Below are 26,340 nucleotides of genomic sequence, written 5' to 3'. Positions count from 1 at the left end.
CAGTTTTATGTTGAGTAGAGATTAAATCTGAGATTGCAATGACTACGTTGTATTGTTTGCTGCTGTGTTGAATTCCTGGACTATAGGTTGTGGTGGTATGTGAGTGATTTAGAGGTGTTTGGGCTTCAAACTTAGGGCCTTCATCCATGCTAGGCAAACACTCTACTACCACCAAGCCACACTCCCAACATCTTCTCTCTCCCCAATTTTCTTCCTCTCATAGCCATGGATAAGGATAATGCTACTTTTCCCCTTTAAGTAACAGTGAATATAGACAAAGATTTTAATGGTTAACATCAATTTCAAAGTAGGGTTTACCAGTAATTGGTCATTATTAATAGTTAAAGAGTTAATATAAAATTGTTTTTCATGAGGAAATCTGTTTATAAATGGGAAATGTTTGATTACTTTAAAAGATTTTTTTTTAATTTCAATTTTCTTCTAGCCATCTTTAAATCCTGAATACGAGAGAGAACCAAATCAGAATAAATCATTAGCTGCAGGTGTATGGGGTAAGTGCCTTTTGATCTATCTTTGAGGGGTACAAAATGTTGATACTTTTAGGTTTCCCTTTCTTTTCTTTCATTTTTTTAAGTAAAAAAGTTAGAATAATACTTTCTTTTAAATACCTGTTTTTGATATGCTAAGCTACATAAAGGTAACACTTTTAAAGAGGAAATTTGAGGTAGAAGGAAAGTTTGATTTGAAATAGTTGATTTGCACATTAGCACCAGTAAGTATACTCAGTTTGATTGAGGTTTTGGAAATAATTGTTGAATTGATGTAATTTTGAGCACAGTGTAATAATTATAAACAACAACAACAACAAAAGTTTAAATTTTTAGTTTATCATAGTTGAAAACCTAGTTAACTGGAAAGATAAGTACTTGTGATTGATTATAGTTTGTCATGAAATTAATCTTTACCTATGGAAATGGATTAGACATAGTGTTAAAAATAATTCTATAAATTTGTCTATGGAACTAGACTCTTTGAAATTATTTGCCTTTTTGAATTTTCAAAGTTTAATGAGAGTTTCTGGTAATATTTCCCCTGTCTTTAAAACTGCTGAGTTATTTGATAGCATCTTACAGAAGAGTAAACTGCACTCATAGTACAAATTAGACAGCTTTTAAAAAATTCAAGTGAAGTTTAAAATAATGGAATATTTTATAATAATTTTTTTAAAAATCAGATTTGACATCTGAAAAGTAAATTTAGTCATTTGAAACAAATCCAAAGTGTTGTATCCACTTTGAAACTTGTGCACATGTTCTTTGTATTTTTTCTATTGAATATTAATAACTTAATAAAACAAAAGGATTGTGGCTTATGATAGCATACTCCTCCTAATAATAAAGGCATTATTTTAAACTTTGCCACTTCCTGTGCTGTTCTTAATTGTATTTATGGGGTGAAACTCTGGGGAATTATTTTGTTTTCTTTTATCTCCCTCTTTGGGGCTTTTTGAGGGTGGGGGGTGGGGGTGGTCAGACACTTTTGTTAGAACCATGTGAATGGCATTGTTTTTTCTGTATTGCAAATTAGTATTTCTACCACTCTCCCCAGGCCTACACGCCCAGACACACACATACCCAACCAAAAAAATCTCCCAAGCTCCTCTCTTAGGTATGTTTCCTTATTATTCAGTTTTTCTGGGAACAGATGATTGCATAAGAATATAGAACCACCTGGAAGGTGTTAAATAGAATTTCTAAGAAATTAGGAATAATTTGGATTTTATTAGACTGAAAGTAAATTTAAAAAGTCAAGAATTTCAGTGAACATTTGTCATATAAAACTACCTGTCGATACTATTGGTACTGATCCTTGGTTGGTTTAATTTTAGAAATGATTTAAAGGCAAAGACATCTTTTGAAAATAATGAGACTAAAATGTATTAATATAAAGATTTTTTGGTTCTACCGTTTCAGTGTTGATCTAAGAATTTTTGAGTGTTAGTTGAAGAGATGTTTAAATGGAAGGTGTACTCTGTGTTTAGGTAAACTAAGAAATGTGTCTTCGTTTATAAAAAGAAAAAAAGAAAACCGGTTAATTATGGCATGGTTAATTGTTAAATTCCCAGTACTTCCCATAAGAATACAATGAAACTTTCATTGTATGGCACTTCACTATTCCTCTCTCACTTTCCCCCTGGGTTCCCAAGTATTGTTTTCCTCATTGCAACATTTAGAATAGCTATGTTCCCGAGGAAGACGAGAGAATTTTAGGAAAGACTTCAATAGAACTTTTCTAGTGCTACCTCCTTCCAGGTAAGTAAAAATTTACTAATGAAAATGTAATCTGTATAAAAAGAAAAAATGATTTATTCTTGAAACTGTGACTTTATATAGCAAAAATTGGTAGATCCTGAACATAGTGTCACAATTTAAAATAAAACACCTTGAGGGAAAGTAAGGCATTAAAATAAAGTTCACATTAATTTTAGTTGTATTTAGAACTCAGTTGGTTATTGAAAATGCCTTCATGCAGTTTATACTTGTGACTTCCATAGTGTTTTGTCTTAACCAGGACCACAGCTGTTTGGTACATAAGAATAATGATTCTTAATAATCTATCTCCATGTTTTTAATAAGTTAAGATTAAAACAACCTGCTTGAGGGCTGAAGTTTGAGGATGTCATGATATAGACTATGATTGTGTATATATCTAGACCAAAATATTCACATAGCCTTATGATTATGCCTTTAAATAGTTTTGAAATACTAAGCTATTAAAAAAAGATTAAAACAGGAACTCAACATTCTTTAGTGTTTCCCTGAGAATTTAAAAATAATTGTGTTAAATTATTTGGTGAGTGAGAAAGAGTGATGAGTGTTTAGTTATATGTATGCAATTTGAGATTCAATTGGTAGCTCTTGACTTGTAAATTTTCATAAGCCCTATTCCCTATTTTTATGTCAGAGTGATCCAGTATTCAGCAACATATCTTTGGCAGAGCTGTCTTAATATTTATTGCTTAAGATAATAATGAAAAATTTCAGTCACTAGTAATTAATTTAGTAATAAAAATAGTTTGCTTCTGTTCATATGTGTGTCCCTTGATAATTTGATGAATTTTCCTGAATGTTGCTTTTATTTGATATACTACTTCAAGTATAAAGGTTCCTTGTTATTATTTATTTTTGTTTAGCTTTCTAAATCAAAACATATTATCTGGATTGTTTGTTTTTATCTAAATTCCAATAATGCTAGCCAGAATTATTCATGTAGAGTGAGGTAGTTGCATTAAAAAAGGTGGATAGTGATGAAAAACAGTGAGATTGTTTTTAGGAAGTGTGATAAATAGAGCTAAAGAAAGGTAGTAATCTTTGGTATTGTGCTGACTGGTCATTTTGTTTATATATTGAAATGATCCCATTTTCCTTAATGTCTTTCTCATATGAAAACAGTTAAAATTATAACATTGGAAGAAGAAAAAGGGTAATATAACACATGTTCAAAGGTTGAGAAGGGAAAAAAAAAGGTGCAAGTAGACAACTTAATTCACGTTCATTTCATTTGATCAGAGTCAGAAATGTCACTTGTTTATCATGTTTACATTTTCATGGTATATTTCTTTAAGGCTGTTATTTATGAATACTGTTGAACCTCATTTAAAGAAAAAAATTACTGTATTGGTTGCTATTGACAACAATTAGTGAAATTCCTTTGATTAAAACTTTCATAATACTATGAACCAAAACAGATTCATTAATTAAAAAAAAATCCTAGCAAAATTGACAAAGCATCAAGATTTTAAGATACCTTTTAAAATAATCTTATGACCAGGTATTTTAGCATGTGCTTATAGTCCCAGCTACTTTGGATGCTGTAGTAGGCGGATTGCAAGTTTGAGGCCAGAGTGAAAACCTTTCTCAAAATAAAACAAAATGAAAATGACTGGGAATGCAGCTCTGTGATATAGTGCCTGTGGGTTCAAGCCCCAGTACTGCCCTCCCATCTGCTAATAAAAATTGTTAAGTAGATAATTTTTCTATACTAAAATTTTTATTCACATTAGGAGTTCAATTGCTTGGTATAGATCCCCTGAATCTGATAGGCGGAGATTGTATTATGACCAAGTTTCCTTCAAATTGGTTTGAAAAATTAATCCAAATATTATTACCCTTCACTGCTTATGTGCATTTGTTTACAGATTAAATTTGCCTTTTGGGTTTAGAGAGTAACTGTCTTCAAAGTGTAGTGACCCTGACTTCACTTGGTAGTGCACGCTTAGAAGCCTCTTATCCAGACCATTCATTATAGTAATTTTGGTTGAGAATGGTAAACATTGTTAAATATCTGGCATGGTGTTATCTTAGTTTGCATTTTCACCAGTAATGTAGTTGCTAAGGACAGGGGTTTGGAATCAGGTAGGGAAAGCCCTAATATTAGATCTTTTACTTATTGGTTATTTGGATTTGGACATATAATTTAATTTCTGTGAGATGAGGATGATTACAATAATGAGAAAAAGCAGTTTTAAATTGTCTACTTAAAAAACTTTTCAGGCCACAGGTGCTTAGTAAATGTCAGCTAATTATTTTGCTCAAGTCCAGCAATTGGAGGGAGATTCTACTTGGGATTATTAAGAGGCAAAAATGAAATTTCCGGATTATTAGCCAAAGAAGGAAGTTCTTAATGTAGTGATTGAATCAGAAACTTAGTGTATATAGTAGGTAGCTGTGCAGATAGTATAAAGAAAGAAGTTTGAGAAGTAAGCTTTGAATTATCTGTGACCAGATAATAATATGTTTTATTATATGTAGCAGTATTCTAATTTGTTTTCTCAATAATGGGATTGCTCTTCTTCTTCTATTGATGTCCTATTTAAGGAATAAAAATAATGCTTCTATTCATAGGTATGGGGAGAGCATACAATACAAAATGATACTTAAAGTCATTTATTGTCAGAGTACAGTTATTTTTGAGGCTAGAGGAAAATGATTGAAAATCCAAGACACATTTATTTTCAATTTTTTTAACTTAAAAAAATTATCTGAATATCTGCTTACAAGAGATTGAGATAATAAACATGCAGTTTATGGAAGGAAATCACTAAGGTCATTTATTTTCTAATTCTTTTAAAGGTGTTAATATCTTTTCAGTAATAAAGGATTAAGCACTTTGAGTTCTCTTCATTATGTTTGCCAATTGAGAAAACAGACATTGGATAATATTTGAATCTAAAAGCTTAAATCCTGCTGGGTTTGAATGGCACACATCTATAATTTTAACTGCTTGGGAGATGAGGCAGGAGAAACCAAGTTCAAGGCTGGCCTTGAGCACTTACTAGATCTCCTCTCAAAATAAAATTTAAACAAAGGGCTCTGTATGTAGCTCAGTGGTAGAGAGTCCTTAGGTTCAATACCCAGTATTAATATAAATAAAAAGCTTCAACACCTCAAAAGTTTGTTCCAAGGCAGTCTGTGGAGATAACCTGTGAATAGATAGAAAATAATAAAACATACAATAGATAAAGTGATGCAAATTGAAAATTTCTTTCATCCCTTTAGGCAGTTACTACCTCTAAGAACAATTTCTTCTTAGGGCTGGCTTTGTGGCTCAGCAGTACAGCGATTGCCTAGCATGTGTGATAACCCTGGGTTTGATCCTCAGCACCACATAACAATAAATAAATAAAATAAAGGTATTGTGTTCAACTACAACTAAAAAAGAAAAATACATTAAAAGCAAAACACTTTCTTCATCTTAAATGAGGTGTTAGGTTATTCAGAATAATTAATTTACAACATGGATTGATTTTTATCAAGTCTCTCTTTTTCTCATTCTTCTTTACTCTCTTTGTTAACCTAAAATTCTTGGGGAAAGACACTTTGAATTGTAACTATATTGAAGAAAGTATACGGCTTCTTTGTTTTTTGTCATTATTTAAATGTTAAACATTTTGCAGTAACTCTAACTCTTGTAAAAATGTTCAATTTATAGTTGAAAGATAAAGTAACATGCAAAATTGTACAGCTAGTAAGGTTGGAGCTAGTATTGAAATTTGGATAAATCATTTCCAAAAAGCATATTAACCTGAGCCATGATGTTTTTATATGAATGCTTAATAATTAAGCCCAACAGTTTTGTCTCTGCTTCTCTTACCTCTCAATCACTGTCTTCCTTCAGGTACCTCTCTTCATCTCTTACTTTGCCACCTACTCTTCTGTGAGTAATTTCTTAGGCTTCACCTTTCTTCTTTATAGGGCATTCCATCATTCTTGCACTGAGGACCTCAATGAAGAAACAGTAAGAATATTTCTTGCTCCAAGGAATCCAATTTTAGGAAAGGTGAAATTGCTAGTCAGAAATGATTTGAGGCTTGAAGATTATATTTGCTTGCTTATTTACCTTCCATTTCTTCTGTCTCCCTGGTTTTAATCATTGATTGCATATATATGATATTTTTTGTTTCTTGTATCTTTAACCTTCCACATGGGATCCTTTTCTTTCTGTGTAAAACACATTCCTTGGAATAGGATCTTCTCTTGGGCGCATTATTTGATTTTATTTATCTGGAAAGTTTCTTTTCTGCTCCCAACCATATTTGGCATGTCCAAATCTCAATCTTTTGAGATTCTGCAGGGGAGAATGGATTGCTTCTGATCTGTTAATTTTTTTGATGCAGATTCTAAAGCTGAAGTTTTCCCTTTATATGTCCCTTCAGAAATGTGTGCTGAGATCATTCCCTTGATGATGATCCCAGTCCTATTTATACTGTTTTGACTTCCTTCCCCATTGTAAGGGAAGAAAGATATATTTGTGTACTTTGCCACATTGAACTAGAAATCTTCATCAGTCATGTTTAAACTTAGATAATTTTGGCATACAAAAAGAATAGCCCCGTGTTACAACATCTGGATTCCTCTGAAATGAGGCCTTGCAAACATATTACTTTTTCTTGTTTTCTAAGCAATTGTTCAGATTCTTGGATTTTGTCTAGATTTTAAGTTATAAGCTAAGATTTTTTCCATATTGTTAATTAAAAAGTTTCTTGAAATTAATTTGGTGGTATTTGGTGTACTTGGGCCTGAACCCAGGGTTGATTTACCACTGACACCCCCCCCCCCAACACCCCTCCACTTCCCTTCATTTATTGTTTTAAATTTTGAGTCAGGGTCTTGCTAAGTTGTTCAGGTGGGCCTCAAACTTGTGATCCCCTTGCCTTGATTTTCCAAATGGTAGTTGTGTGCCACTGTGCCCAGCCAAGAACCTTTTAAAAATACTCTATCCATGCGGTCATCATCTATTTACTATAAGTGATCATTGGAAAATTTGTATTATTTAGTATGTTTTAGTGTTCATTGTTCTGTTATGATGCCTTTGTTATTTTTTCATTTACTTCATTGTATAATATCTTCAGAAAAGCTATGTACATTGATAGTAATACTTTTCTGAGTCATTGTGTGCTTGAACTTTTTTTTTTTTTAAAGCTCTTTAATTGGGCATTTTTAGGTAACAAAGAATTCGGACTGATTGCCCTAGCAGATCAGCAGGTGCTAATTTTTGGAAAAATGAATCTTTTCTCAGTTTATTCTCTTCAGAATGGCAATAGGCAAAGTACCATACCAGCTTTATTTTTTAGAGAGCTTGAAACTTCACATGAACTTGAGATTTCCTCCAGGTATTATATAGTTATGGTGAGGTGATCCAGTAGGAAGTTTGGTGTAGTTTTAGGGCAGGGGAGTACCACAGATGTCTACCTAGCTCACTGGTTCATAGGATATCTTTAGTATGTGGAGCTATTTTTTAGATTTAGATTTTCTGAGATTTCTTAAGTTGATTCTTCTGAATTTTTCAACTATGGAACTGGTGCTTTCAGAATTTTTTGAGGAAAGAAAGACATACTTCACATACAATAAATGTGAACATGTAGATATGTAACACATGTTTGACTACACATACAAATTGATTAAACTCTAGGAATAGTGTTTCATACTTTTAAACAAGTGAAGTCTTGAAAAGAGCCTCCAGTTAGCAGTTATTCCTTTTAGTATCTTCAGAAAACATAGTTGTTGGTTTCTCTTGAACTCATATGATATCTTGCATGTATTTGGATGGTTAGTAGTATTTGAATGTATTACTATTATGGAAAATAGGATCTTTTTATTATTTTAAATAATTTAACTCAGTATTTAGAAGGAGAGGGAGTGTTGGCTGGGGCGCGATGGCTTACGCCTGTAATCCCAGCAATTTGGGAGGCTGAGACAGGAGGATTGCGAGTTCAGAGTCAGCCTCAGCAAAAGCGAGGTGCTAATAAGCAACTCAGTGAGACCCTGTCTCTAAATAAAGTACAAAGTAGGACTGGGGATATGGCTCAGTGAGCAAGTTCTCATGAGTTCAATCCCTGGTACCTAGGAAAGAAAAAAAAAGAAACCCCCAAAAGAAATAGAGGGAGTGTTGTTCCTTGCTTATTGATAATTTTATAAGTGAAATGAATGAAAAAGGAATTGAAAATTTTGTTCTTTTTAAAATGGATAAGGGGAAAATACAAATGTATTTTATATTCTACAAGTTAAGAGTCATTAGGATGAAATTTGCATTTTTAATAAGTTAATAAAATGTTAGAATTTCATCTTGGCTTTTCATTTATGTGTAACTAAATTCATCTGTATTGACATTGCTCAGTTCTTGCTATATTCTGTGAGATTATGTTCTAGCTTATTTCTTATACTGATATATAGTTGTACTTATTTAGCTTAATAACTTTTACCCATGAAGCATCTGCTGTTAGTATTGTTTTTAAAATGTAATCAAGCTTTGAAATATAATATTCTTAGGTGGATTTGTTTTAATCTAAAAGTTGAGACTGTGTGTAACTCTTATTTGTGCTTTATTTATACAGAATATCCTCCGAATCCTAAATCTAGAGCTCCAAGGATGCTGGTCATTAAGAAAGGTAATACAAAAGACTTACAGCTATCTGGATTCCCTGTAGTAGGAAATCTTCAGTCACAGCCAGTTAAGAATGGAACTGGTCCGAGTGTTTATAAAGGCTTAGTCCCTAAACCTGCTGCTCCACCTACAAAAGTAAGTTCTAAATTGCTACACATGCAAATTTTGAGTGTTGTTTTTTTTTTTTTTTTGAGTTGTTTAATTTTGGGGGGAAATATTAGAAGCATGATATTATGATGTGGGTTGTTCATGGGGTGCTAGCAGACGTCTAGGTGGAATGAATTGGCCATTGCATACTACAAATTTTAATTCTCTCTCTGTATTCCTATGAGTTTTGTTGTCCTTGTGGTACTTGTGATATATTTGCTTAAAATGTATATATTGTATATATGTAAGTTTATGTGTATATGTATATGTTTACTTGGTTTTTCAGTTTTACGTTTTTGAAATCGTCATGAGTTGAAAAATCCCCTGCCTTTGGATTTATAAAACTTTGAAAAAATAGTGAATTAATTAGATGTGTCTCTCCCCCGCCCCTCATATTGATTTGATTTTTAAAAAAAAAATACACAACAGCGGAATGCATTACAATTCTTATTACACATATAGAATACAGTTTTTCATATCTTTGTATATACAGCATGTTCATGCCAATTCAGGCTTTTATACATATACTTTGTTTTTTCTTTTGCATTACAATTCTTATTACACATATATACCACAAATTTCCATATCTCTATTTATATATAAATAAGTATGTTAACACCCAATTTGAGTTTTCATACATGTACTTTGGATAATAGATGTTTATATCTCTATCAAATTTTGAATTTATTTATAGAAAAAGGAATAGAAAACCATGTAGGGATGATGGAGTAATATTAAAAATTTTTTTAAAGCCAAATGTAGTTATCTTTATTGTGTTTATTTTCTCTATAGTCTGTTACTGTTTTTTTTTTAAGCAATTTTTAAAATTGATTTTATTTTTTTAAATACACCACAGCGGAATGCATTACAATTCTTTTTACACATATAGAGCATAATTTTTCATATTTTTGTATATAAAGTATGTTCACGCCAATTCATGTCTTTATACATGTACTTTGGTTTTTTTTTTTTTTGCATTACAATTCTTATTACACATATATACCACAATTTTTCATATCCAAGTAGGTTGACACCCAGTTCATGTCTTCATACATGTACGTTTCCTGTTTTTGATAACCATTAATGTTTGTGTGTTTTTCTTTAGCCTACACAGTGGAAAAGCCAAACTAAAGAAAATAAGGTTGGGACTTCTTTCCCTCATGAATCTTCATATGGTGTTGGCAACTTTAATGCTTTTAAATCAACTGCCAAGAATTTTAGTCCATCACCAAATTCAGTGAAAGAGGTAATGTCATTAAAAATCATTGAGGAATGTAAATTTTGTTGTTATTGAGATGGATTTTCCTTGTGTTGCCAAGGGCTGGTCTGAAACTCCTGGGCTAAGGTCATCCTTCTGTCTCAGCCTCTTGGGACTACAGGCATTTGCCATCATGCCCAGCTGCTCAGTCGCTATAATTTGATAGCTGATGTCCTCTTTTTGCTAACTTGTTTGTATTCTGAAAAAGTAGGAATATAATGTTAAATCCACTGGTCATTATGGTGTATGCTTGTTATCCCAGTGGATTGGGAGGCTGAGGCAGGAGGATCTTGACTTCAAAGCCAGCTTTGGCAAAGTGTGAGGCCCTAAGCAACTCAGTGAGACCCTATCTCTGAATAAAAACACGGGCTGGAGATGTGGCTCAGTGCTTAAGTGCCCCTGAGTTTAATCCTGGTGTCAAAAAGGAAAAAAAAGTTAAATGAAAAATTCCAAACATCCTCAGCAGTAAAGAAAATAATATAATGAAGCCTCCGAATACCCATTAGCTAGAAAGAACTTTTTTAAGGAAAATAGTGAAAATTGTAATTTGATTTGATGTTTGTGATAGTTATTCTTATAGGGCTAATAATGAGAATTTGTGTTATAATATTGTTTTAGAACGATGAACATTTTATTAGTGTTAACACTGAGGCAGGGAGAGAGGAAGAGGGAAAGGTGTTAATTTTTCTTGCAACGAAATTGAATAACCGGTAGCTCAAATATCCCCTTACCCACCTATTTGATTAGGATTTTGAAATTCTTAGACCAGGAGTTACCTGAAGAGTTGAAGGTCACTTGACTATATTGTTATACATGAAATTGCTTTGCATGCCATATTGGAACATCATAATACTTCTATTGTATTCCATTATGAAAACACCAAAGAACTGAAAACAAAAGGACTCAAGTTAACATCCATTTTGACACTCTCTCCTGCAGAAGTTTTCTCTGTTGAAATCTAACCGAATATACTCTGTTTGTGTGCGTGCATATGTATGTGTTTGTGTGTAATCATTAAATAGGTCCCTTTGAAGCTGTTAATCAAATCTAGAATTCTGGAATGTATCTTGAAGAACTACTCTTCTGTGCATTATAAAATATTTAAACTATTCCAGGATACATTTATAAATTAATATTTAAATCTCTTATGTACTCTCATAGTTCTGAGTATCCAGGCCTTCATTGTCTCTGGGTAAGAAAATCTTTTGTTAACTCATTGAATGGGAAAGACGGAGAAAACTAGATGTTAAAAGAGACCTTAAATCAGTTTTGCATTCTGAATAGTCGTAGAACAGGAAGCTGTGATAATTGTGAATTTATATTGGCATCAGTTCTCTGGTCACATATTCATCAGTGTTTCTGAATTTTCTCTTAGTGTAATCGTTCAAATTCCTCTTCACCTGTTGACAAACTTAATCAGCAGCCTCGTCTAACCAAACTGACACGAATGCGCACTGATAAGAAGAGTGAATTTTTGAAAGCATTGAAAAGGGACAGAGTAGAAGAAGAACATGAAGATGAAAGCCATGCTGGCTCAGAGAAGGTAATTAAATTTGCAATGCATGATTTTATATTGACATGTTGTTAAAATACATGAGCAAATATTTAGAAACTTGGAATAAATTCTAATAGATTTCACCTTAGAAAATAAAGGCCTAGCCAACTATTTGCATAAGTAATGGCTTCCTTTCTAAAGTAGGTTTTTCTCATGTTATAGTTTTCATTTTCTATAAAAAAAATTTTTAATTCCTACTTAGGTTTTTTTTTTCTTCTTCTCTGCTCTCACCCTCATTCTTTTGGTTTTGCTTTTGTTGAATGGATGTGAATACTCAGGGCCAGAGAGTTGAGTATTTTTTCATCTTCGTTTTCCATTCATATGAGACTGTCTTCTAAATTTAGTGATTGTAAGTATACTTTTATGTATTCTAAATGGGAACTGACCCAGGATCTATTAAAAACGTTCTTAGTAACTATATATACTTTTTTTTTTTAAGTTGTGGATGGACACTATACCTTTTTTTTTTTTTTTTTAACTATTTTTACGTGGTGCTAAGGATTGAACCCAGTGCCGCACATATTCTAGGCAAGTGCTTTACCACTAAGCTACCAACATGGCCCAGTAACTATATTCTTCAGAATTAATTTTTTTAATCCTCCCAAATTAGGATGAAGACTCATTTAATTTGCATAACAGCAATAGTACTCACCAAGAAAGGGATATAAACAGAAACTTTGATGAAAATGAAATTCCACAAGAGAATGGCAATGCCTCAGTGATTTCCCAACAGATCATTCGGTCTTCAACCTTTCCACAAACTGATGTTCTTTCCAGTTCACTTGAGGCAGAACACAGGTTAGTTTTTATTTTTACTTTTTTTCCTCTGGCATTTTTAGCATAAGATTTTTATATTATAAAACTCATGTAATTAATTGATTTTTGTGATGCTAAGGATTTAACCTAGGTTGTTGAACATGCTAGGCATTATATCACTGAGCTAAGCCCCAGCCCCTAATTTATTTGTTTTTCTAACATGTTCATTAGGTGCAATTTATATACGGTAAATTTTACTTCTTCTGATTAGTACAGATGAATTTGATCTATTCAGAGTTGTGTAGCTAATTAGTTTTAGAACATTTTCATTATCTTTGAAAGCTATGTCCATTTGTGCTTATTCCTCAGTTTTAGACTCTGTCATAGATAATCAGTAATTATTTTGTAACTATAGATTTGCCTTTCATGGATGTATTGTGAGTGGAATCATACAATATGTGGTCTGCTATGTCTAGCTTCTTGGACTAACCATATTGTTTTCAAGGTTCATTTGTGTTTCAGCACATGCTACTTTTTTATTGCTGAGTAGTACATTGTATGACTGTACCTCTTTTTGTTCATTGATTAATGGATATCAGTGTCCACTTTTCTGTGGATAGTGTTACTATGAACATTTCATGTACAAGTTTTTGTGTGAACATTCCTTTATTTCTTTTGAGTACATACCCAAGGGTTGAATTCTTGACATAAGGTAACCCTTTTTTATCTTCATCAGCAATATACAGAGTTCCAATTCTCTTTTAAAAATTTTGCCAACAATTGATACTGTCTGTCTTCATTTATAACCATTCTAATGGGTTTGAATTGGTTATCTTTTTGTGGTTTTTACTGTGCATTTTCTTGATTTCTAACAGTATTGAACATCTTTTGATATGCTTATTTACATGTTGTCTTTGGGTGAAACACCTATTCAAATACCTTGCCTGTTTTAGAATTATATTTCGTTTCTAAGTTCTGAGAGATTTTTATGTATTGTTTGCATGAGTCTCATATATATGACTTGACAATATCTTCTCCTATCCTGAGTTGTCTTTTCACTGTATTTATTTTTTAATTTATTTCTTACTTAGTTGTAGTTGGACACAATGCCTTCATTTTATTTATTTTTATGTGGTGCTGGGGATCGAACCCAGGGCCTTGCATGTGCCAGGTGAGTGCTCCACCACTGAGCCACATCCCCAGCCCCTCTTTTCACTTTATTAATGGTGACTTTGAGTTTTTATCTTAGTCCAGTTTATGCATTTTTTTCTTGTATCACTTAATTCAAATGTTGGTGTGATATGAGGAAGGAGTCCAAATTTATTTTCTAGGTAAATATCCAATTACCTCAATAGGTGATTTATTTTTTTATTGCAAACTCTTTAGCACTTTTGTTTCTATTTTTATCATTTTTAATGTTTTAAAATAGTAATTATAGGGTTTAGTATTGGAATTTAGAAGAGAATTCAAAAGAGGATTCCCTCCCATGATTTTCTTGTTTAGTTGTACTCAGACATTTATTTTATTATTTTTATGTGCTGCTGAGGATCAAACCCAGTGCCTCACACATGTTAAGACGAGCGCTCTTCCGCTGAGCTGTGGCCACTGTCACCATTTCCCCACAACTTGCAGAAATGTTATACCTTTACTATTGAATTGAAACAACAGCCACATGGCTCAGCAGCAAAACATAATTATTCTTCTTCCCCCCTATTTGGCATTTGGAGTCAAACCCAGGGTTAATACAACTGAGCTATATCCCTGGCCCTTTTTATTTCAGTTTTTTCCCCCCCTTTTTGGTACCACAGATTGAACTCAGGAGCACTTGACCACTTAGCCACATTCCTATCCCTGTTATGTATATTATTTAGAGTTGGGGTCTAACTGAGTTCCCTAGCGCCTTGCCTAGCTTTTTTTAGTTCTTTTTTTTTTGGCGGACACAACATCTTTGTTTTTTTTTTTTTTTTTTGGTATGTGGTGCTGAGGATCGAACCCGGGCCGCAAGCATGCCAGGCGAGCGCGCTACCGTTTGAGCCACATCCCCAGCCCATTTGCCTAGCTTTTTTGCTGAGGCTGGTTTTGAACTCACAATTCTCCTGCCCCAGCCCCCCAAGACACTGGGATTACAGGCATATGCCACTGTACCTGGCCCTTTTGATATTTTATTTTGAGAGACAGGGTCTTGCTGAGTTGCCCACGTTGTCCTTGAATTTTGTCTTTCTGCTTTAATCACTCAAAGTACTTAGGATCACGAGCATGTGCCACCATACCTGGTTTCAGTTCCCTTTTAATTACTAAAGAGTAAGCTAGGAGCATCAGTGCATTCTTATAGTCCCAGGTACTGGGAAGCTGAAGCAGGAGGATTGCTTGAACCCAGGAGTTAAGGACAGTCTTGGTAATAATAGTGACTCTTCTGACTCTCTACCCCAAAAAATTAAATTAGAAAATTAATAAAAATAAAAATATCAAAAGGATTATAACTTTTGAACAAACAAGAAAGTTAACTTGTTAACATATTGCTGTACAATTGTTTTGTGTATATCAAATTGTTTTCTTACCTAGAATTATTTTCCTACTCAGAATTCATACTCTAAGAGCAGGCTTAGCATGGGGAAGTCCTTGTCAACAGTTCATTAACTTTTAAGTTTTTGCCATTTCTTTTGTAACCTCATTTAATTTTAGGACAGTAAGGAACTGGCTGATATTTACTGTGGAATAATTTTTGTGGAATTCAGCCTAAGCTCCACAGGACAGAAATTTTGTGTATTTTATTACTGTATCTAGCACTGAGAGTGGTGTACCTAAATTGTTAAGTGAATGAGTGAAGTAAAAGTTGCAGTATTTTCCTACCTATTTAGTAAAACTGTATTGATTTTTAAAGGGAATTCTTTAACTTTTTATTTGTTTCAAGTTTCCCTTCCCTTCTATTTTCTTAATGCTTTTCCTCTTTCAGCTTTTTCTTTCCTTATCCTGAGGAGTGCACCCAGAACCTCGACCATGTTAAAACACATGCTCTACCACTGAGCTATGGTCCCCAGCTATCCTTGCCCACTTAAGTTTCTTACATTCTAGTTTACATTTCTCCTCCCATTAAACTATTTAATTTAATTAATCAAGGTTGTACCTTGATTGGTTGATGCTAGCTATTGAACCCAGGGACTTTTAACTACTGACCTGCACCCTCAACTCTTTCTATATTTTATTTTGAGACAGAATCTCAATGAATTGCTGAGGCTGGCTTTGAGCCTGTGATCCCCCTGCCTCAGCTTCCCTAGCAGGTAGGATTATAGGCATGCACCACCATGCCCTGTTACAAGATTGTACCTTTAAAAGTCTCTATAAATCTTTATCTTTATGGCTTGAATTTTACATTATTATTACTTTATTTCTGTGATCACTTTTGTTCCCCTTCTCCAAATCAGGCCCTCTATGTATGTGAGAATGTGAGCATGTGGTTTTATATAGTCTTAGACTTTTACCTTTAAAAAGGTTTTGCTTTTTCTTTCTTTATGTGGTGGTGATTGAACCCAGGGCTTCATGCATGCCAGGCAAGTGTTCTACCAATGGGCTTTATGCCCAGTTGTTCCTAAAGTAATATAATGGTCTAATGATAAATGTGAAAGTCCATTTCATGAGAGTTAAGTTTAGCTAGATTAATTTAGAGAGAATTCATTTGTGTGATATCTATATTTAATTGCATTTAATATGAATAGATGAATGAGTTACTACTATTTTAATCCTTCTCAGCTTGTGGACCTCCTCTTTATCACATAATCTGGTTTATGACTTGTAACTGATTTAGGCTGTCATGGCAGCTTTGTCAAATCATAGAAAATAGTAAACATCAATTCCTGTTACTGTTTTGTTTTATTTTTGTGTTTTTCAAAACTGTCTCATTTTGTTTTTTACAAAAAGACTATAGCATATAGGAATTCCAGATCCCCCCTTCCATCATTCTAATGTGTCATCTTGTATCATCCTTCTTGAAACTATTCTGTATTATAGATGTAAAATTGTGAGATTATTTTTCTATTGACCTCAGTCAACTTTTGTACATCATGCTGGTATTAATATCCTTGTGTTTGTGTCCTTGAACATGTGCATAAGTGTATTTGTTGCTAAATTACTAGGTGTGAAGTTGATTGGTCCAGTGGCATTTATAACTCCATGTCAACCAAAAATGCTCTAATTTTCACTCTCAGTCAATTAAATATTTCTAGCCAGAATTGGTGGAAAGAATGCCTGTGTATAAAATGGAAAGTATACAAATAAATCTCATGATAGTTAAAGACGAGCAGTAAAAGTTCTTTACTTAGGGCTGTAGTAAGAAAGTTAATCTCAGAATGCGTGCGTGTGTTCGTGTGTGTGTGTGTGTGTGTGTGTGTGTGTGAGAGAGAGAGAGAGAGAGAGAGAGGGAGAGAGGGAGAGAGATGTGATGCGATTGTGTGTGTGTGTGTGTGTGTGAGAGAGAGAGAGAGAGAGAGGGAGAGAGATGTGATGCGATTCAATGCTGGGGGTCAAACCTAGGGCCTTAAGTATGCTAGGTAAGTTTTCCACCACTGAGTTCCATCCCCAGCCCTGTTGAGTACCTTTCTGTGACTTTCATGTTTACCATCATCAGTACTTAGTAGTAAAAAAAAAAAAAAAAAAGTAAAAGGTCCACACCCCTTAGAAATATTCTTAAAATTCCTAAAAGTCACATTGAATGTTTTAACTGTTTTTTTTTTTTTTCAATCTGTAGAGTAGATATTTAGTACACAAAGAATTGTGGTGGTTTCTTTTCATTCATGAAGACTTAGGGACAGGAGGCCTGAGTTCTATACTTTGACAGTGTTTAGTTCCCCTCAGTACTAACAGGAAAAAAGGAGAGAGTGGGATTTAAGAACTAATCCTAATGAAGTAAGCTGAAAACATTCTAAATTAATAACCTCTGGGGAGAAAACAAACAGACCCATGCTGTGTATATGTAGTAGAGATGATATCAGTGATAACTAAAGACAATATACATATCTTTATTCTTTTGGAGACCTTAAATATTATTTTTTTCCTTTTTAAAAACAGACTTTCTTCCTTTCGTCCTTCATTCCTTCATGCCAGAGATTGAACCCAGGACACTTACCTATTTTGCTACATCCCCAGTCCCTTGTTATTTTTTATTTTCAGACAGGGTCTCATTAATAGTTGCTGAGGCTGGCTTTGAACTCGTGATCCTCTTGCCTCAGCCTCCTGAGTTAACTAGGATTACAGACATGTACAACCATGCCTGTCCAGCTCAAAGCTCCCTCCCACCCCTTATAGACAATGCCAGTTTTGTTCTAAAATTAGATTTATTGAATTTTGCATAGGAATGCAATTGCCTAGTGTAGACACAAAGGCGAAGAAGACAATAAGAACATTTTTTTTTTTTTACTATTCATGTGAAGAATAAAGTTACATATTCAAGATTTCAGATTTGGTAGGTGCTAGAATTTAAGTTTTAATAAGTATCCATCAAATAGAAGAGTAGTTGTGGAAATGTTAGACATGTTTGAAAATATCCCAAGGTGGAGAAAGTAAAGGTGTTGGTGATATGGAACCACTTTAAATTCTTAGCTTGAGTTTTGAGTGCTGAAGTATAATATACATTTATAATCCAAAAATATATCCATACATTTTTTTCTGTAAGCTAACAAAGGTACAGCTTCTTTTAGATTTGAGATCTATTTTCCTCCATGAAAATAGTGATACATCTTTTCCATGGCTTCAAGTTTTTGGTAAACTTTAATTTTGTAATTCTTAAATTATATACCTATTACCTATTCATATCAGTTGACTTTAGCAATAAAGTGTTAGCAATACAATTCTTAAGGATAATTCTTTTGTAAATGTTAGGCAAAAGCATAAATATTAGGTACATGTATCATTCTGAAGATTAGGAATATTCACTTCCCTTTTCCTCCCTTTTATTTTTTGTTTGGGGGATTGAGCCCTGGGCCTTGTACATGCTCAGCATGAGATCTACCACTGAACTACACCCCTCAGTCCAATACTTGCCCTTTATTATATTCCCTTTATAATATTAAAGGTATTTTTCCCATCTGTATTATTGTTTAGTTAATGTTTGATTTTTAAAGATAAATAAAAGTGAACCTAGCAAAAAAGTTTTGTTTTACTAGTCAAGATCTACACACTAGAATAGTGGTCTTGAATGATGAAAGTTTGAGTGGAACTGTCATTTCAAAGGAAGGCCATCTTGGCTAAGGAGTAAAAACAGTGCTCTAGAAAAGAAAATTTTAAGTCATGAATAGGAATGAAAGAAAGAAATGATTAATGCTGACTGTGACATTTTGGTTCAGAGACTGAAAATAATTGGTAAAACATTTAATTTGGTGACAGCAAATCAGAATTCTCTTTCCTTCTTTGCTAACAAAGGTAAATTGTTTTACTTATATGAAATTGATTCTTCTGTAAAATATGGATAGCATTTTAAGTTTTATTCAGGGTCTTGGAGAACTGAAATTCTATAGATTTTTTTAAAGGGAAAAAGATTTTTTAAAAGGAAAAAAAAGAAAGTCTATAAGCAGTTAACAGAATGACAGGTGCAAGGTGAAAGATGAGTAAGTATAAATGGAATTAACAAATACTTAAGGAATACAATTGAAAACAAAACAACACAACACATCATCAGATCAGTACAAGACAAGTGACCTGTACCAAGGGTAAACTTGTCATTGAGTTAAATACAATAGATCCTGCTACAGTGTTCACATTTACTCAAATAGAGAAAACTGATGTTTCCTGTCATTGTTTTCTTAGCTCCACTTGCCTAAGATGGAAGTATCTTCAAACAATATAACTTTATGGTCTTTTTACTTATTTAAGATCCTGGTTTAGAGCTTTCTAAATTCATTATTGTAGGATTTAACTTCTCTTTCATATTTAATTGTGTTGGGGAATGGTGATTGGCATATATCTAAGAGGTGATATCAATAGAAGTATAAATTTTAAAATGCAAGATAGGTTAGGCTGTTTCACCCTTTCTTTTCAAAATAGAAAAACTAATGAATACGCCACAATACATTAGATTGTGGTGATATTGAGAAAACGGAGAAGAATATCACTATTAATTTTAATGGAGTAATTTGGAAAATTTTCTTCATGTCTCCCTATTGCAAGTTTCTAGCCTACCAAACCTTTGACACCAAAGGTTAAAAAAACAGTTCATTCTTATTTTACTTCCAAGAAGGTTTATTTAACTTAATCTATTAATTTTTTAGAAAGATATTCAAAGCAAAAACAAAAAAGCCCTTTCAATATATCTTGAGAACTGTATACAATGGATCGTGGATTATTTATTTATTTTTTGTACCTACTCTAAATGGAATTTTCCCATGCAGGTTAAGATCTAATTAAGCTTAATTATCTCCTTTCTTTTTAGATTGTTAAAGGAAATGGGCTGGCAGGAAGACAGTGAAAATGATGAAACATGTGCTCCCTTAACTGAGGATGAAATGAGAGAATTCCAAGTTATTAGTGAACAGGTAAGAAAAACGGAATCATTCACGTGCTTTTGGTGTTTTTTTTTTTTTTTTTTTTTTTTTTTGTACCAGGGATTGAACCCAGGGATGCTTACCACTGAGCCACCCCCTGTGGCCCCACCTCCCTGCCATTCCCTTCCTCCCCCAATTTTATTTAGAGAGAGAGGGTTTCGCCTCAGCCTCCTAAGCCCCTGGGATTACAAGTATGTGCAATGCCTGGCTTTAAAGTGACCTTTAAAAAATTAGGATAGCGTGATTTTTAAGTAAGCATTCAGGTGCTGGATAACAATTTTATTTATGAATTTATTAAGATATCACATTGGAATTATCTTTGTTTTAAAATCTTCAATAGTTAGAAATGAATAGAAACAGTATATCTATGATTGAGCATATTCCAGCTGTTTTTATTTGGTGGTAGTTATGATTTGTTTTGGGGTGGCAGGTCTTTATAGCTTCCTAAGGAACTTCACCTTTGATTTTTCTTGCATAAGAATATTTCAAATTCTTATGTTTGTGTAATTTCCTTTTTGATAAAGAACATTGGGAGATGTTTAGTAGAACATAAAGAAGTTAAGATGTTCTTCCAGATCCATTAAAGAATCTTTGTGACATGCAGAGCTAATTTTCTTTATAGAGGTAACATTTTCAGAGCCACTTCAAATGGAATTTTTGAGTAAATTAGTCATTAAAATTTAAAAACATAAGAGACTTAATCCCCATTCCTTCCTTCTGTACTGACGTTAAATCCAGGGCTTCATGCATACTAGGAAGTGTTCTATCACTGATCTACATCCCCAGCTATTTTTAAATTTTATTTTGACTCAGTGTCTTGCTAAGGTACCCAAGCTACCCCTGAACTTTGGATCCCTCTTGCCTTAGCTTTACAAGTAGTTGGGATTATAAGCATGCACCACTATATCTGTCGTCCTCTTCTTTTTTTAAAGAGCAGATTTAATATATTGACTTTACCCCCTCCATTACTTTTGAAAATTTGGGTTTAAAAACATAAAATTTACTGTTTTAACCATTTTTTTGCATTTACTGTTCAATGGCATTACGTTCATTCATCTTGTTTTGTATCCATCACCCACCTCCAGAATGTTTCTCACTACCTTTTGCAGTTGAATCTTCATACTAAGTAAGAAGTCTCCATTTCCTATTCCTTTTGCACCAGAAGCTGCTACTCTTCTACTTCTGTCTCTTATGAAATCGACTGTTTTCCATACCTCATATGTGAAATCAGAGAGTATTTATCCTTTTGATGGGTTTATTTCACTTAGCATTAAATTCTCAAGGTTCACATATTTAGCCTTCTTAAGGCTAAGTAGTATTCCATTATGTTATATATCACATTTTGTTTATCTATTCATCTGTCAGTAGACACTGGGTTACTTCTTACTTTTTGCTATTGAGTATAATTTTTCTATGCAAATAAAGGTACTACAGCTCCTTACTTTCCACTATTTTGAGTGCATATCCAGCAGTAGAATTGCTGGATTTAATGGTAACTGAAAACATGTTTTTCTTTTTCTCCTCCTCCTCCTCCTCCCTCCTTCCTCCTTCCTCTTTTTTTTTTTTTTTTTTAAGAGAAGCTGCCTTACTACTTTTCCATAGTGACTGCACTGTTTTATAGTGATGCACAGGAGGTCATTGCACAACTGAACAGTGCACAAGAGTTCCACTTTTTCTCTTTGCTAATGTGCAATTTCTGTCTTTTGAAAAAAAATAATCATTCTAGTTCTTAACTTACTGTGCTTTGGATTCTTGATTAATGGTGTTGAACATTTATTAGGACATTTCTTTGGAGAAATGTTCATTCAGTTCCTTTCCCCTCCCCTCCTCCCTTTAATGGTGCTAGAGATCAAAATCAGTGCCACACACATGTTAGGCAAAGTGCTCTATCACTGAGTTTAAAACCCCTAGCATTAGCACACAATTTCCCATATTTTAATCAAATCGTTGTTGCATAAGATGATTTATTTTAGATATTAACTATCACAAAAATGACTTGCATATATTTTCTCTTATTCTCTGAATTGCCTCTTCACTTCCATTGTCATCATCTTCCCCTGCCCCCACCCTTTTTTTTGGAGTTCTAGGTATTGAATCCAGGTATATTCTGGGTATGAGCTGCATACCAGTCTTTTTAAAATTTGATTTTAGACAGGGTCTGGCTAGTTAGCCAGGCTGACCTCAAACTCCTAGGTTGCTGAAATTACTGGCATGGGCCACCATGCCTACCTGGATTATCTTTTGATACACAAAAGTATTTAATTTGATACAGTTTAATTTCTTTTTTAAATTTAGGTGTCATATACAAGAATGTTTTCCCCTTATGTTTTTGAAGGGTTTTATAGTTTTTAAGCCCTTATGTTTAGATCTTATGTCAACTTTGATTTGTAATGGTGTGAAGATTCAGCCTCATTCTTTCGTGTGTGGATTCTTTATCTCTAACACCATTGTTGCAAAAATTGTCCTTTCTCTATTTAATGTCTTGGCATAGCTGACAAATATCTTTACGGTTACATAAGGGTTTTTCTCCGTTTAATTGGTCTGTGTCTTTTTATGTTAAGACTACAATGTTTTGATTACTATAGCTGTGTGATAGTTTTGGAATTAGGAGGCTCATACAGTTAAATAGTAGAGCTGGAATTTGAGCCCAAACTGGGCTGATTTCATAGTTTGAGGATATAGACATGAATAAAATATTATATTAAAGAAAAATATGTTAGGATCAGATTATGAAGGACTTTAAATGTTCCAGGAGTATACAGCATGTCTGTGATAGTCAGTATTTCATCCCTGTGACTGACACACCTGATAAGAACAATTTAAAGGAAGAAAGGCTTATTTTTGGGTACGTCATTCAGAGGCTCAAGTCATGGTTGGCTGACTCCATTTCTCTGGGCCAGAAGTGAGGCAGAACATCAGGGTGGAAGGGGTGGAAGAGGGAAACTACTTAGATTGAGGAGTCAGGGACAAAATACAGCCCAAGACCACATTCTCAATGATGATATGTCTCCATCCCCACCCTACCTGTGTAGTCACCACATACTAATCCACTCAGATTTTTAATTGGTCAAATAGATCCACACATGAGGTTTCATCTCTCATAATCTTATCATTTCACTCTAAGAATCACTACATTGGAGGATCATGTTTTTTGTTTTTTTTTTTTTTTTAAATAACACATGAGCCTTTTAAGGACACTTCACATCCAAGTTATAACAATGTCTATATAGTTTCCTCTTTGGAGGTTTTTTTTTTAATATGAAATAATCATTTTTGTTTCTTTTTATACATGAGAAGGTGCGGTTGTAGTGTGAAATATATTTTGGGAGTATAATTTCTAAATTTCTAAGAGTAGAATCAGGATAATGAATTGTGAATATATTGTAGAAATCAGAGGAGGAATAAATGGAGGGCCCAAACTAGGAAAATGATAGTAAAAATGTTCTTGATTAGCAGAAGAGATCTGAAGTAGAACCAACAAGATTTTGAAATTCTGGCCTTTGATCTGCTGATAATATAAATAGGAATGGAAGAGGAGGAACTAGTTTCAGGAGGCTTTAAAAGATGTTAGATGTTTTAAAGATGTCATCCAGGTGTTTAGAAAATTGAGAAATAGACTCTTAGGTTTGGTTTTCATGTTTGGTAAGATTAGGTGTATCAGCTGATAAATCGAATGAGGCAAGGATGAAATTTTGGTGAATGAAAAAGAGACACCTTTAAGAGGGGCCAGATGTGTTTCTAAGTATCATGCTGGCTGAGAACATTGGAGTTGCTTGCTTGTGTGGCAGCTTTTATTTTTCCTGGTAAAAATGGTGAGGTCATTTATTCAATTTGAAAGGAGAGGTAGCATTGGCAAGTTAGAATTAAAGCATGATAGCAAAGAAAATTAATTAATTAAAAGGGAAGAGAAACTTAAGAGTCAAAGACTGTAGACGTGAATTGTACATAAGTATTAGCCATGGTGGAAGTGGCATTGGAATTGAATTTTAACAAATTATTTGTAAACCTCATGATTAAAGAACTCTCTGGAATATAAAATATTAGATATTTCCAACTATTAAGTTAGTTAAGTAAAATTGGCTTTATAGAAAATTGCATTTAGGTACTTACTTGAAAATTACTTATCTCTCATCGTTAGGCCTGATTTTATTTATCTACATAAATAAGATAAATATTATAATTTTATTTATACATATATAACATAAATACATTATCATTGTTTTATATTTTTATTTCTACATTGAGCTTACCATCCGATTTTCCTTCTCTGATAAATGATCTTCTGACTCAGTTCTTATTATTACCAAAGTCTTTGTTTCCCATTTCTCATTTTCAGAAATAAATATTATTTTTCTTGAATCTTAATTTCTCTGGCTTGGTCAAGAACTGTATTTGATTTTGTTAATTTGTATAACTCATTCTACTTAGTCTACAGAGTATGAATAAAGCAGATAGTGAGTTGTGTTAACTTAGATATTAATAACTTTAGGTATATAGTTTAATGGATTACTGATTACATGTTTTACAGCACCTGAAGGTGTATTTGTTACAGTGTTCATGTTAAGGAAATGAGGAAAGGTGTAATGCCTTAGTGGGATACTTAATGTTCTCACTACCCTGTTTGGATTTAAAATCTGTGCTTTTATATTACACTATATACTTTTTTTTTTTGTAATGGTCTTATAGAATGATAGAAAGTATATATTATATGTTGGTAGTTCTTCAAAAGAAAAAGATTGTTGTCTAGTATTTTGTTAGATCAGTTGGATCAATTACCTGTATCTATTTAAATAGCTTATTTCTGGACATGTTGTCATTGCCTGTGAAATGCTGAGGATAGGTTACAAGTTAAATTTTTTTAAAAAAATTTTATTTGTGGTTATACTTTATAGATAATTTGGGGAAAATAATTAATTTATTTATTTTTGACATTTTAGTTGCAGAAGAATGGTCTGAGAAAAAATGGTATTTTGAAAAATGGCCTGATCTGTGACTTCAAGTTTGGACCCTGGAAAAACAGCACTTTCAAACCCACAATTGAGAATGATGACACAGAGACAAGTAGCAGTGACACATCAGATGATGATGATGTGTGAAGGATTTCCTAACAGCTTTAGATTTTTTAGTGTGATACATCTCTCATACAGTTTGGGGTGAATTGTAAAAATGAAGAACTATAATTTATGTAGTGAAATACCCCATTAGAAGATGATTTTTTTGGGGGACTTCAATATGAAGAAAACCAAGAATGTTTTGTTGGGCTGGGTTGAACATTATTTCTTTGTAAATGAATGTTGTAGAAATGAGGACTTTGGTTGATCCAACATTGACTTTCTTCATCACTGCAGCATTTCTCTGACTAGCAATGTGACGATGTAACAAATGAGATTTTCTCATTTAATAATAAAAAATTGTGTAATGTTTTGCAAAGCTTCTGTCTTAAAATGTCCAGGTCTTAAGGGAAAAAAAGGCAGCTTACACTGTTTTGCTTGCAGAGTCATATCTTTTTCATATAGTGGAAATCTTCAAGTTCGCTTTGTGCACCTCCCCACCCCACCCCACCCCCAAACAAAACAAAACAAAAAAGCGAAAAGGAAAATGTAGCATGTTGGCTGAAAACTGGTGCAAAGTGCACTAAAACATTAATTTCCTGAACTCAGCTGTTGTACTTGTCACCTTTTAAAACAAATTGCTCTTTAGCCATTTGTAGTGCAGTAAGTGTTACAGGAGAGACTCGCCACATTTTCTTCCAAATTTTAAGAGATGTTTTTCAAGAGCTTTATTCGGGTTATGTTGTCAGAGCAGGATTTTCAGACTTGGTGGAAAAGACTCTTGGGAAAACTTATTTTGATAAATTATTACACATACAGAAAAACTGATCAAACTGACTGGATCTGTCCACAACATGGAAAATAAACTGGATTTTCAGAATATTGCTCTCTGTAGTGTTCAAGGTATTGTCTATAACACAAAATGCTTTGTTCACTTCTGAAAGTTATGCTCTCTTCATTAAAAATGGTGGTTATTTTCTGAGGTTAGAAAATCAAAATAAGTCTTTCAATATTGTATACACAGGTTTATTAAATGAATTTTGACTTTCCATTTTCACATTAGTTTTGGATCAATTTGTTTTATGGTTGACTGCAAGAGTATTTTATCTCTGTATAATTTTATTTTGATTTTCTTGACTT

General features: G+C 33.3%; 1 protein-coding gene across 2 annotated transcripts in view; it reads left to right on the top strand.

The window, feature by feature from the left end:
- The window catches only part of GPBP1 (GC-rich promoter binding protein 1), a 65,804-nt gene extending 40,056 nt beyond the window's left edge, over positions 1-25,748 (top strand). Inside the window, exons 6-13 of one of the 2 annotated variants that reach the window (XM_081273281.1) lie at positions 446-512; positions 1,570-1,629; positions 8,855-9,039; positions 10,157-10,297; positions 11,685-11,852; positions 12,475-12,662; positions 20,038-20,140; positions 25,087-25,748. In XM_081273281.1, the coding sequence (XP_081129407.1) occupies positions 446-512; positions 1,570-1,629; positions 8,855-9,039; positions 10,157-10,297; positions 11,685-11,852; positions 12,475-12,662; positions 20,038-20,140; positions 25,087-25,245 (1,071 nt within the window). In that variant the 3' untranslated portion in view covers positions 25,246-25,748. The remainder of the gene's footprint in view (positions 1-445; positions 513-1,569; positions 1,630-8,854; positions 9,040-10,156; positions 10,298-11,684; positions 11,853-12,474; positions 12,663-20,037; positions 20,141-25,086) is intronic. The other variant, XM_081273282.1, reaches the window with a different exon arrangement.
- Positions 25,749-26,340: the final 592 nt, after the last annotated feature.

This window comes from Spermophilus citellus (genome assembly GCF_964194105.1).
Source record: "Spermophilus citellus genome assembly, chromosome: 1".
NCBI lineage: Eukaryota > Metazoa > Chordata > Mammalia > Rodentia > Sciuridae > Spermophilus > Spermophilus citellus.
The sequence above is the reverse complement of the archived record's forward strand: the minus strand, read 5'-3'. Positions and strand labels throughout refer to the sequence as shown.